General features: G+C 31.9%; 2 protein-coding genes across 3 annotated transcripts; one reads left to right on the top strand and one right to left on the bottom strand.

The window, feature by feature from the left end:
* Positions 1 to 681: 681 nt before the first annotated feature.
* LOC146921465 (uncharacterized) lies at positions 682 to 4,478 on the bottom strand. Its single transcript, XM_085714872.1, has 5 exons — positions 4,239 to 4,478; positions 3,057 to 3,290; positions 2,885 to 2,964; positions 2,663 to 2,801; positions 682 to 1,734 (listed from the first exon to the last, which is right to left on the bottom strand). Exons 2-5 carry the CDS (start codon positions 3,123 to 3,125, stop codon positions 934 to 936), a joined length of 1,089 nt encoding a protein of 362 aa, XP_085570998.1. The 5' UTR covers positions 3,126 to 3,290; positions 4,239 to 4,478; the 3' UTR covers positions 682 to 933.
* A 4,205-nt stretch (positions 4,479 to 8,683) lies between these two features.
* Positions 8,684 to 13,261, top strand: LOC146921464 (protein RNA-directed DNA methylation 3-like). Of its 2 annotated transcripts, XM_085714871.1 has the most exons (11): positions 8,969 to 9,097; positions 10,579 to 10,640; positions 10,734 to 10,806; positions 10,953 to 10,996; positions 11,108 to 11,262; positions 11,356 to 11,505; positions 11,670 to 11,766; positions 11,862 to 12,011; positions 12,109 to 12,244; positions 12,783 to 12,846; positions 12,983 to 13,261. In XM_085714871.1, exons 3-9 carry the CDS (start codon positions 10,745 to 10,747, stop codon positions 12,177 to 12,179), a joined length of 729 nt encoding a protein of 242 aa, XP_085570997.1. In that variant the 5' UTR covers positions 8,969 to 9,097; positions 10,579 to 10,640; positions 10,734 to 10,744; the 3' UTR covers positions 12,180 to 12,244; positions 12,783 to 12,846; positions 12,983 to 13,261. The 2 variants fall into 2 exon arrangements, with proteins under 2 accessions (XP_085570996.1, XP_085570997.1); XM_085714870.1 differs by lacking the exons at positions 10,579 to 10,640; positions 10,734 to 10,806; positions 10,953 to 10,996 and having other exon boundaries at positions 8,684 to 9,097.
* Positions 13,262 to 13,854: the final 593 nt, after the last annotated feature.

Here is a 13,854-nt window from a genome sequence, read left to right as displayed (position 1 = left end):
TAATAGTGTGGTGTAAATGAGAGATGACCCACTTCTACAAACCGTACCATTGCGATTTGCGATGAATGTAAGGTTGGACCATAAATAAAAAAATTATTTCTAATACACGCTAGCATGGTAAAATTAATAGTGTAATCTGGACCATCTGATCTTAAATCAATGATTGAGATATGTAATTGTGTGAAACTGTGTCATTATCTTACTATGGGGAATCCTGGTCCCACATATAACCACAAAGATGTGTTGTGGAGGCAATGATATTATTATGTTAAGGGTCTGTTTGGATTGACTTATTTGAACTTGTTTACTTGCATAAGTCTTATAACACTATTTGGGAGAATTTTTATTAATAGCTTATGACATTTTTTCATAAGCCTCTTTTTTAGCTTATTTCATAAGTTGTCCAAAATAGCTTATGAAAACAACTTATATATACAAAAACAATTTAACTTCATTTTTTTCATTTACTATAGAAATAGCTTATGTAAGCTTATACTTAAGCACTTATCAAAGCAAGCACTTGTATTATCAGCTGCAAATAAGCTATTTATCCAAAAAGGTCCTAAGTGATGAAGATAATAAGATAAAACAGGATAGATATTCATTAATAGGTATGAATATGTAACGAACTAGTGCACCATTTAAGAAATGCAAGATTGAAATAGCGGATTCCCAAAACCATAACAGCATCAAAGATCACAAAATCAATAAATATATCAGATGTGCATATATACCCTTAATTCAACAACCCAAAAAAGGAGGTACAAATAAAAGAAGCAGACTCTAAAACTTATGGAATATGATTCCTGAGGCACCAATTTAAACATTCGAAAGGCCTCCAAATCCTATGAACACTACACCTATATATCTTCAAAAGCAAGCCAACTAATTGTTCAGTTAGGACCAAAATCCAATAGAATAATTGTAAACAGCTCATTTTTTATAATTTAGTAGCCTGGTAGATCTTCTAACAGGAGAAGTGAAACATTTCACGGCAGTTTTCCCATCCTTTTTAAGCATCGTGTGACTTTTCTTGGCAATGCTTCTTGTCAGCACCCTACTACTACACAAATTACCAGTATCCTCTACAATCTTCTTCTTGGTACGTTTCTTATCCTCTACAATCTTCTTCTTGGTACGTTTCTTATCCTTGCGGTCACTTGATAATTCGTCAAACTTCAATTTCTTTGCGTAAAGTGGAGATCTAACACTATTTGGCTCATGGGTAGGATCAAATTCAAATACACTCATCAAAGATTGACTATTGTCAGCTGCAGCAACACTTGAGACTCCATTTTCACCATTAGAAATCACGTCAACCTGCGGTTGAGACAAATCAAAACTCGCAATGTTGTCATTGCCTTCCGGTTCCATATCTTCCGGTTGAGACAACTTAAGACCCGCAATGTTGTCATTACCTTCAGGTTCCATATCTTCCTGCAAAGTTTCATCAGCTGGTTTTTTGAGGGATGAAACATTTGAGTTGTCAACATTTGAGAATCCATTTTCACCATTATAAATCACGCCAACTTGTGGTTGAGACAACCTTACACTCGCAATATTGTTGTTACCTTCAGCTTCCTGTGAAGTCTCATCGACTGTTTTTTTGTGGGAAGAAGTATTTGAGTCGTCAAAACCAGTAACTTTATCCACATTTTCCCATTCATTTCCCGAACCATGAGCTGAATAATTTTTCCAATTGTGTGGAAATCCAACCGAGAAACGGCGACATACCTGTAGAAAGACATTGAATATTTCCAGAAAATTAAATGTGTCAATAACAGCCACAATCACACACAAGGGTATTTATTCAATCCATTGAAGATTATGAGTATTTTGTTTCACTAACAGAATTGATTTTGTCAAAAAGTATAGATTTTGGGTTCCTGTCAGACAAAATTGCCAGACTCTAAATCTCATGTCTGTGCGTGTGTCTAGTTTCACCTAACAAAGCTAGCAAAAATATAGGAGTTTGATTTCTACCAAATAAAACTGAATGATTGATAAACCTCAATTATGGATTGTGTGGAGTCAGAGTGTTTGAACTTTGAAACTATCACTTGGAGCTTCAGGTTCAAGTTCAACCCACTGTGGATGACCCATGAACATGAAGTAAACACACACAAAAAGGTATTGATAAACAGCAAATTTTGTGAAGAATTAAAAATTTAACACTACTTTTTGTATCAAACTTTCTTTGGAAGTAAAAACATGTGAACATAAATGAAATTAACTTCAAACTCAATTAAACCAAAACTAATTCTAAAATTTAAGTGTATGTTTAGATTCACTTTTAAGAGAGGCCTAAAAGTGATTCCAGACACTAATGTTGACATGTTTAAAATATTCTTATGTCGAATCACTCTTTGCCACAAAAATGAATTCTAACTTGAAGCTGAAATTAGCTCATGCATCCAAATTTGATTTGTACTCTCAAATTATTATTCAATTCAGTTTTACTCGAATGTATCAAAACACAACGTTTTACATACAACTCAATTTCAATAAAAAATGAATTTATTTAAAATCAATTTTGGTCACAGAAGTCACAGCATAACCAAACACACTAATTATATTCAAAATCAACTCTATTAGCAGCTAGTAAAATACCACGAGCCTAGATAAGGGTCAAGAGGAATGAAAAAGAAAAAGGGTAACCCACCTCAGAAGAAAAACCATTTTGAGACGTACGTGAGGCGTTAATCAAACCGCGGAAGATTACAGTGATGCCATCTTGAGTCTCTACAACATTGGGTTCATGTCTCTCTACAATCACTGAAGAAAAAAACATTCTTTCTCTCCTGCAAGCACCAATAGTCACAATAAGTAATTACCCAAACAGATAACCAATTAGAAACCTAAAAATGAAAATGAAAAAAATTACTCCATTGAAGCAATGCCAGCAAGAGCTAAACCCTTGCATTGGTTTGGAGGTTTCACAAGCCACCATTCATGTAAGAAAATCTACAAAAACAAGCAAGTAAATTCATGAGTGTGTATATTGTGAATAATTTCATGAAGAAAAGAAACAAGAGAGAAGAGTGAATGGGAAATACATGTTTAGATTTGAAGATTGAGTTAGAGAGGGGTGTGGTGGTGGACCGTATTGGGGTCTTCGAAGCCATTCTGATTTTCTTGTCAACGAGCAGTTTTCTTTTCTCTCTCTCTCTCTCTCTCTCTCTCTCTCTCTCTCTCTCTCTCTCTCTCTCTCTCTCTCTCTCTCTCTCTCTTTTGTTTTTGCTAAGCTTCTCTTTACCTTCTACCTTCCCTTTTGGAGGAAAATTTCGCTCCTAAACATGTTCAACCACTTATTCATTTCATAATCAAACAATAAATAAATCTTATAATTTGTTTGATAAAAAAAACATAATTATGAAATATTACTCCTGCCATCTCACAATAATTGACATATTTGCTTATTTCACACAGATTATGAAGGCATCATGGCTTATGTATATTTGACATTTGAAGTGTCACTCGATATATTATAGTGTACACTTGAATTGTGTATGAATGCAAATGTAATATAGAGAATAACTAAATGACACCCAAAAAAAGCTTTAACAATTGACGCACATGTACTACTTACATAGTATTAGACACAAATCATGGTGTTTTACGGCACAAAAGAACAAGCATTACGAAACTCAAAGAAATAGGAACAAATGAGATAATGGTGTTTTAATAGACATCATATGATACGATGAGAATTGAAACAACTCAAGTTGTGTGTCCCACTAACTAGAGAATCAGAATCTAGTATCACTAGTACAAAATTAAAACATAGTGCTGGAAATGTAACTTTTTTTTAAACTCGGTATCCGGCCCACATACTGACGAATCTGAGGGGTCTAATCCCACAAACCACTTGTGAAAATGACACCGAATAGAATCAAACTTGAGACCTTGAGAGGAGCACGCTCCAAGGTCCCAAGCTAACACTACCGGGCCAAACTCAAATGGGTTGCAAATGTAACTAAAAAACATTAAACTCTCCTTTGCAGAAAATTGGAAGTATAATATTTCTGATCATTTTTACAGTCACAAATATAACAGGAGCAAAAGAAAAACACATAATATGCTAAATTGAAACAGTTGTATTATCAGAATTTGAACAAAGTCTATGAGGACTTTCAACAAACATGATAAGTGCATAAAAAAAAGAACTGGGAATCTGGAAATGAATCAGTTCAAACAAAAGACATGGGTTAAATCACAGAACTAAAATTGAGAATTACCTGTGTTATCGTGGTTTCGGAGGCTTGATCTTGAAACCCTATGAATCAATGCAAGAGAAACCCCAATTTTGTTTGGGTAATATATGTGGGGAGCGGAAAAGAAGAAAATTATAAAAGCGGGAAAATACTACTAGTTTTTTATATAGGTCATTCTAACCCTGCACCGGTTAAGGATGCTTAATCGATGTCCCGGGGGTACGGTTACTATTTCCCTTTTGTTATTTAGGGAGAGAAATCAATTCAAGGAATGATTACAATAAAGTGATTTTTTGTTCAAGTAGTTTAGTGGTCGAAGGTCACAAGAACTATGGTACAGTGATTTAAAATAATTAGATGTGTTTGAATATGTTTTTGGTACAAATGCTCGGATTGAATTAGATTTTAAATTTAAATTTTAAAATCTTATACATAACTAGTAATACCTATCATTTTTTATTTGTACAATATATTGTATTAATCTATTATTTGTTGTTTTTCATAATACTCAATAATCATAATCAATTACTTTTATTTTCTAATTATTAAATTTTAGTATATTATATGTTATAGCGTTAAGATAGACACTTATAGCATTAAATCATAAAACAGTAAAAGATACTTAAGTGAAGAGTAAAATTGAAGGGTTAATTATGTTTTGGGTCCCTATAAATATGTCAATTTTTTATTTTAGTCTCTATAAAAATTTCAATCACTACTTTTGATTTCTATTTTTAAGTAAATATTTGTATTTTTTAATGAAATTGTGCAGAAATGTATAGAATATTGTAAAAACCACTCTAAAATTTGTTTAGAAAATTTTAACAAAACATGAATTAAATATAAATTTTTTACCACCAAAAATATAAAAATTCATATTTAATTCATGTTTTGGTACAAAATTCTAAATTTTTTTGGGAGAGATCCTTATAATATTATACATTTGTCTGCAAAATTTTATTTAAAAATGTGAATTCTACATATGAGTTTACTTTAAAGGAGGGAACAAAAATAATGATTGAAAATTTTGTAGGGACTAAAAGTTGAAGGAAAATTTTAGAAGAACTAAAACGAAAAGTTGGTATATTTATAGGGATCAAAAACATATTTAACCCAAAATTGAATGAAGAATGCTACAACAAAACACAATATTTTTATATAAGGTCAACATAAAAATTTATCATATTTTAAAATATTGTTACTATTGTTTTATGGATTATTCTTCCTATTGTTGTGGATTGTTATTATTTTAATGAGATTTAATTAATTTTTTATTTATAATTTAAAAAATATTATAAAAATTATTTATTAGTTTAAACAAAGGGCAAAAATGGAATAAAAAATTCAACTCAAAAGTGTGTATCCCCTATATATATTGGTATATATTTTTTTTTATCAAACCTATAATTTTACCTTATTTTTATAATATTAATTTTAATAAATTTTTTCACAAAATTGTGAGTTGGATATCCAAAAATCAATCTAAATTAAACCACATAAAATTGAATTGGATCAGATCTAATATTTTTTTAATAGTCATCCAAACAAAATTGAATTGTGGGTATATAAATTTTTGGAACCGAGCTGCGAACACCCGTAACAAATTCACATGTTTTTATTAAAAACAAAACATAAGATGAAGAAACAAATATACCTTCATTTTTTATTTTATTTTTTTAAAAGAAAGTTTAAGTTAGTAGCTCTAGGGGCTCACCAGATCAAGACAAGTCTTACGGCTCAACAAGTGCTAAAAAAATGTACGTACAGATCATCTATAAAAAGAGGTTATCATAATGGTAGAGGAAGTCGAACCTACGACTTTGCGAGAAAACTAATACACCTTTCATGTCACTATTTTAAAAAGATAAATAATATTTTGACAACTTTTTAATTGTTCTTTTTTTGGTTACAATGATAAAAGGACAAACAAAAACAAGATAACTACTCCTGGAGGAAGAAATTGCAATGACATCGCTTCTAAGAAAGTTTATATATAGGACCAGCACGGAGCGACTCATGAAGAAGGAGGCCAATATTAGAAGAAGCTCTAAGTTTGACCATGTAATCTGCACATTGGTTCCCTTCTCTAAGTGTGAGTAACCGTAATATTAGTTTGAAGGAGAAACTATTTTATGTCTTGAATAAGAACTACATACACATGTCACTTCTGAATGGGGCTATTAACACTACTAGAAAATTCGGTTTTAGCGACGGAAATTTGTGAGGGATTAAATTCCGTCGCAAATTGTGACGGATTTTGTGAGGGTTACTGTTAAGATGTCATTAGTGACGGGGTTTGCGAGGGTATCTATCGTCGCTAAGTGTCCGTCATAAATTCCGTCAGAAATGCGAGATTTGGAAGTTTTGTGAGGGATTTAGCGACGGATTTGTTTCGTCTATAGATGTTCCGTCACATATTCCATCGCAGATTCACCTATTGCCTAGTGACGTCCTTGGATGCCGTCACAAAGAGATTTTCACTTTTTTATATTATGATACAAAAGTAAATTAAATAAAAAATTTGTGTGCTAGCACTTGAACCCACGCCCTTTTGATAGGGAACAAGGCTATTTACCACCACGCCAACAAGGCTCTTTTGTTATTTTGATTAATTGGTTTTTATTAATATTAAGTTATAACAGTTTTATTTTATTTTTGACAAAACAGTTTTTTTTTTTTGGAAAACCTTTCATTTTCTTTCACTAACAAACGAATGACCCCACTAATTTGTATTGTTTTGGTTTTTTTTTCTTCATTTTCACTTATTTTTTTATTCAAATTTTAATTTTAATTCAATTGTTATTGTTTTTATTAACATGTCAAAAAAATCACTTATTTTTTATTCAAATTAAATTTTAATTCAATTGTTTTTATTAATATGTCAAAAAAAAACCCTTAAAATAAAGTTGAGTAAACCATTAAATTGGTCCTTATCTTTATACTAAAATCTCAATTTGGTCATCAACTCTATTAATAACTCAAAATCGTCTTTGTCTTTGTCAAATGTTTCTCAAATTGGTCTCTGACTCTATTAGTTGTTTTGTATTTTAAATGTTGATGGCTCAATGTCTTTTCGATATTATTTAGTGGTTAATGACATAATGTCTTTTGGATTTTATTTGGTACATTAGTAGTTTAAAATATAAAACAACTAATAGAGTTAGGGACCAATCTGAGAAACATTTGAGAAAGATAAAACCATTTTTAGTTATTAATAAAGTCATAGACCGATTTGAAAAATTGGTACATAGACAGGGATCAATTTGATGGTTTATTCAAATAAAATTATAACCGTTACACCACTATTATAAAAAAAAAAAAAAAAACAAATTGGAATAGCTGGACAACTTGCATCATTTTCTTCTACCCACCCAACCTTTCTTTCTCTCTGGAACTCCACCACCGTAGAACACCATTGGTAAACAAAATAACAAAGGAGCCACCACCGGTTTGAACAGTTATTGTTTTTATTAAAATTTGAATTGTTTTTATTAATATTGTTATTGTTTAATTTTCCACTCCACCACCGTAGAACATCATTTTCTAGACCCGACCATATTTTCCTCTCCATAACAATCCCCAGTCCCCACCCACCCACTCCAATCCAAACCCACAGTACAGACTTCATTTCCATCATCCTTCAATCAATTTTCAATCTCTCACCATTCTCAAACTCTCGTTGGATCAATCTACTTCACCAGCAAATTTTAATTCAATTTTCCTTTTCATTTTGTTTGAATCTCTAGTTTCCTTCCTCCACTTTTTTAGATCTAATTTTTTTGTTGTATTTTTTAGCATTCGTGTATTTATTTCCAATGCAGGTTGCTTATTGTAACGTCCTGATATTTATATCCTTATTATTATTATTATTATTATTATTATTATTATTATTATTATTATTATTATTATTATTATTATTATTATTATTATTATTATTATTATTATTATTATTATTATTATTTTATTATTATTATTATTATTATTATTATATTGATTTATTTATAAATGTTTGTTTTGTGATAAATTCGTTAAATGTAGTATAAGGCATGAAAATATTTTTCTCTTTTGAGATCTAAATCTATTTTATTTTAATTGGATTCAATATCCTATTATATTTTCGGATGATCGTGCTTTTAATTTTAGTAGAGAGTATCTCAAGAAATATTTTAGAGTATTTTAGTTCTAAATATTTTAATCTTTTTGAGCCAAAAATATTTTGTTTGATTTTATCTTAAAAGTGAGATATCAACTATTAATTAAGAGCACACACCTAATGAAACAACTATTTTATTTTGTTGTTATTGTTGTTTTATTATTATTATTATTATTATTATTATTATTATTATTATTATTATTATTATTATTCGAATGGCGACATTATTATTATTATTATTATTATTATTATTATTATTATTATTATTATTATTATTATTATTATTATTATTATTAGAAGGTAGAAACAAGAAACCCCCTTTACTTTTCCTCTCTCCCTTTCTGAAACAACACAACAAGCGCGTTCTTCTTCTCTTCCCAACCACCACCCAAAACTTCCGGCCACCACTACTCCACCATCCGTCCTCCAATGACCAAACCACCGCTACCATTGAAACTCACTCATCTTCCTCTTCCAAAACCACTCTTTTATTTTTAGATCGGTGATATTTCAAAAACCCCAACCACCACCTTCTCTCCTACTTTCCGGCCACCGTGAACCACCGTTTGAAAAACTAAACGCATCATCTTCTTCCTTGTGATGTCCGCAACAAAACCCCTATGTTTATTTCGCAATCAGAGCAACTTTGTCGGCAATCACCGCACCAGAGTTCACCTCCACCGCGCCGGAAAAGTGGTCACGGCCACATACTCCATTTTTCTTCTTCTTGGTGAGTTTCTCCCTTTTACTACCTAGTTTCCAGATTTGCTTATGTTTTATCTTAAGTTTTTCTCTTAATATTTTGTTTCCTTTTCTCTGTTAACCATTTTAATTGTAACCTTCAATTGTTGTTAGAATGTTAGTGTTGTTTCTTCATGATGGTGATGATTGTTTTGAGAAAGTGATTAAGTAAATTAAAGAACAGTAGGATTAATCTATATTTTTAAGTTGCAGCTTTATTATTTTTATTAACAATTTTGCTCAGTTAGGATTGAATGGTGGATTTGATGTGTGTCGTTTTACCAAAGAAAAATTACTTGTTGGATTTGAATATGATAGTTTAAGAATTGAAGAGATTTTATGTTTGACGAGTTTGTTAGTTACTCTTTTAAGAATTAGAAACTTTTAAAGGAATTAGCTACTTGATATTTTGATGGATTTTTTTTTTTGTGATAATAGTCTAGTTTTAAGATATTTTTGTTTTGTTGAAATTATATTGATGGATTTATTATATTGTCATCCTTTGCAATGATACCTTTGAGACCTTGATTGAATATTTAGGGTTGTTGTAGAGGTAACTAGAGTAATATAGTTGGAGTTATTATGGATTAGAGATAAGTAATTCAATTTGAAATATAAGTTGAAATTAAATTAAGTTTGATGATAGTTACAACGATGTTTTGAAGGCGAATACTAGTCTAGGTGATAATATGCTATACTTTGTTGATGTGTATAATGTAAGATATTGACTTAGTTCTTCTTCAAAAAAAAAAAGATATTGACTTAGTAAAGGATTTGATTATGTGAAGTTGTGGATTATGAGGAAGTTAGTTATATACCATTGGTGTTGTTGATGTCTTGATGAAGTGTGAATGATTTGATTAGGTTTGTAACTAAGATTTAATTTTTATTAGATCTATAAGTTCTAAATTAATTTTTTTTTTAACATTTTCAAGGGTACTGTGATGGATCAAAATAGCTAGGTGATGATACTTTAGTTTAAGATTTTTTTTTTGATTTTTTTGTTCTTGACTTGTATGATTTGATTTAGAGCATTTCCAACTTCTGTGAATCTTAGTTTGGTTATGATAATCTAGATTAAGATTGAATATTTATAATTGATACGATGATTTAGATTTATTAGTGTCCTGTCTTGCAATAGTATACTTAAGGGAAATGTTAACCGGTGCCCCCGGGGCACTGGTTAAGGAAGCAAAAGTAGAAGCTTTTGCATTGAAAATTGTGTAATCAATGCTTCAAAAGTCAAAAAAATGTCTTTTTCAATTTAATTTTTCCTTTTTTAGATACCTTAACCAATGCCCCGGGGGCACTGGTTAACACAACCCTATACTTAAAGATTCAAGTGAAAATTTGAAGGATGATTGTTGAAGTTCTAATTTATTGGAGGATCATAATTAGTGTCAAGGTGAGTTGATATTAAGCTATAAATCTTGATGTTGAATTGAAATTTGGTCTTATGGCAATTTTTAGGATGTTTGATTTGTGAGTGGACGATGGACGAGATAGTAGCAACTAGCATGAAATAGAACAAGGTAGAATGAGAATTATGATATTGAATAATTTGATAGATTAGAGTATGTGAAAGTGTCGAGTCATTAAAAACTTTGCTATGAAATTAACAATAGTGATATTTGGGATGGCAAAGGAGAGGGCTCATCAGCTTCGGGCGGAGGAAATGATTTTGAGTTATATGCTCTTGTGCGTTTTCGGTAAACTTAGCATTCATTATATCATACAAATTCGCTCCTCTCTCTCTCACACACACACACAAACATGCAGATGTGCACACATACACATCCTGCAGATCGATGATTTTCATGTCTGATAGAGCTTTGCCATTGCAGCAAAAAGGAAGAGAATGGTGTAATAATAAGCACAGATAAAGATGGTACTTACAAGATACGATATTCAGCTTATGCATTGTTCTATGTATAAGCCTTTGATTTTGAGTGTCTAGTGCATTTTTATAGTTATATCATAGTTTTCCTGTCTGTTGTAGATTCTAAAAGAGAGTTCAAACGGACCAGTGCAGTAACTGTTCAACAAAACAAAATAAAAAGTGTGATGTGCGATCTGGAACTTAGTGCCCAGGACCTGCACCGTAAGACTATAGTTGTTAATGACAATGTTAAAGTTCTGGAGGGTCCATCTCAGGTTCGATGCTTATTTCCGAATGGATTTTTGTCTGGATGTTTGAATCTCTTCTCACCCTTGATATTTTTTAAAATATTTTGTGTCGTTTTGCAGGGTAAACAAGGCATTGTTAGACATATCTATCAAGGGATTGTCTTTCTATGTGTTGGAAATGAGGAAGAAAATGGTGACTACGTCACAGCTAAAGCTACTATGTGTGAGAAAGTCAAGCTTGCTGTTAGTGATTTCAGTGCAACTGGAAAGGTATAACATCTTATCTAGTACCCTCGTTGGTTAAAAATACTGATGCCGTTAGTGATTTCAGTGCAACTGGAAAGGTATAACATCTTATCTAGTACCCTCCTTGGTTAAAAATACTGAGAACTTGTGCTTATGTTTGATATTTTTACTCATTGATCTATACTCAGGATAGTGAACCAGGTCCTTTAGTCTTTGACGACCAACCATCATCACCAAGATCATCACTCTTGCCAAAAACGCAATGGCAAGCAAAAGAAAAGGATTGTATGTAACGATGCCCTACTCCTAGACACGTCTTTTAACTTTGGATACAGTACGCATGTTACTAATTTTCCTCAATTCAATATTTGTGTACGCAGTTAACCGTGGGGACAGTGATAACTTATTTGCAATTGGCCAGACCTTGAAAATTACGATAGGTCCATTGAATGGATACCTCTTCCGTGTCACTGGCATACGTCGCTCTGATGTTATTGTGAAACTAGATTCTCAGCAAAAGTTTCTTACTGGTATGTTTATGCCTAAATTTATGGTGTGTTAACCAAGTGCCAACTTCTTATTAATGTAGTTTGAATGGATGAATCATGTTTGATTTGAACATTGCAGGTATTCCGTTGTCCCCAAGACCAAAAAGTGTTTGGAGGATATTGATAAATTTATCAGGGAAAATCATTTAGATGAATGCGGCATCATCTATTGTCTTTCACGAGTGGACTGTGAAAAGGTCGCTGAAAAGTTACAGGTTGGTATTTTCTTGTGATGAACTGTCTGTGATTTTCTTCTGTTCAAGCTCTTCTTTCTTTATCTTCCCCTTTTTATCATTCTTTGTTGTTTGTGTTTCATTGTCTCTATCTGATATGAGATTTGATAAACCATGACTGCGCTCTTGTGACCTCCTGCACTCTTAGTCTTATGTAAATGCGAAGGTGGCATCGAATTGTGTGGCTTGTGAATTCATTGTTTAGGAATGTGGGCATAAATGTGCATTTTATCATAATCATGTTTGGTATTAGTATTCATTTTAACCACTTCAACTGCAGTATACATAATTATATGCTACGATAATGTTGTATGGCATGTGCAAATGGAGTTAATAATCATTGTTTGATTTATGTGCTTGTTCATCTTAAATTTGCAGGATCATTGTAGCTTTTTTCACAGTACTAGAAAAGTTTTCTGATGTAGTTATTGGGTGGTGACCTTGAGTTTAGTCATTTGTATATTGTTCAATTTTGATCAATAAGATTTGTACAAAAAATTAACACCGGAACTTCATGAAGGTTGGCTATGTATGGAGAATTGAAGCTTGCCCTGTTCATATTCATGTGGTATCCCAAAACTAAGGTAAGAACATCACATGTTTGAGGGAATGTCTATTTGGACACTTCGTTTCACTCTGTCATGTATGATCACGTAATTTGTTTTTGCCATTGTTTTGCGTTGTACGAGGTTTAGTTTTAAATTGATTCGTGCATCACAGGAGGAGTCACGTTTAGTTCGAGAGCAGTCACAACAGTCACAGGAGAATCCGCGATTGCTCCGAGAACAGTTTCAGAAATTCATGGAGTTTTCTACACAAGGCCATTCACATCTACCTCCTTATCGATCTCATCGTTCGAGTTAGGATTAACATTTGTGTCCACATACTTTATTATTTATCATATTATTTTGAAAATTTGATTATAACTTTTAGTTTAAAGTAAATGTTCTAATATTTAGTAATTATTTCAATATATTTTGATGGAAAAGATAAGTAGTGTGATTCTTGTGAACGCAACCAAAAAGGTTTTTCATCAAATATTAATGTGATTTTTATCCTATTTTATCATATTAATGTATTTTATATTGTGATTTTTCATCACCTTGTATTTTAATCGAAAAGTGTTTTGAGAAATAATTCAGAAATTTCCTGACCTAAATTTAAGGCAAAAAAAAAAAAAATCCATTTTGCGACGGAAAATCAGTAAGTCACTAAAGTTTTATCTTTCAATGTTGCGTCGGTGATCACAGCGACGCTACTCATATTCCCAGATGTTTAGCGACAGGATTATTCCCTCAGTAATTTGCAACGGTTATGCCCTCGGTAATTTGTGACGGAAATCTGGGTTACGTATATCCATAATACGAAAGATTTAGCGACGGATTTTTGGTGCTTGCGACCCAATGTCAGCCGCCGCAATCAGTGACGGAATTGATATTTCATCGCTAAACTTTTCCGACCCCCATTATTACGACGGATTTTTGCAGCGTCGCAAATTCCGTCAGAAAGACGTTTGCTACGGAATTTTGACTATTTTGCGACGGAAATAAGCCGTCGCTAAAGCCCAGTTTTCTAGTAGTGTAATAAGATGG

The sequence above is a fragment of the Medicago sativa genome, chromosome 5, assembly GCF_051527215.1.
Source record: "Medicago sativa cultivar Bolivia chromosome 5, Bolivia_mono, whole genome shotgun sequence".
Taxonomy (NCBI): Eukaryota; Viridiplantae; Streptophyta; class Magnoliopsida; order Fabales; family Fabaceae; genus Medicago; species Medicago sativa.
This window is presented reverse-complemented; position numbering and strand designations above follow the sequence as displayed.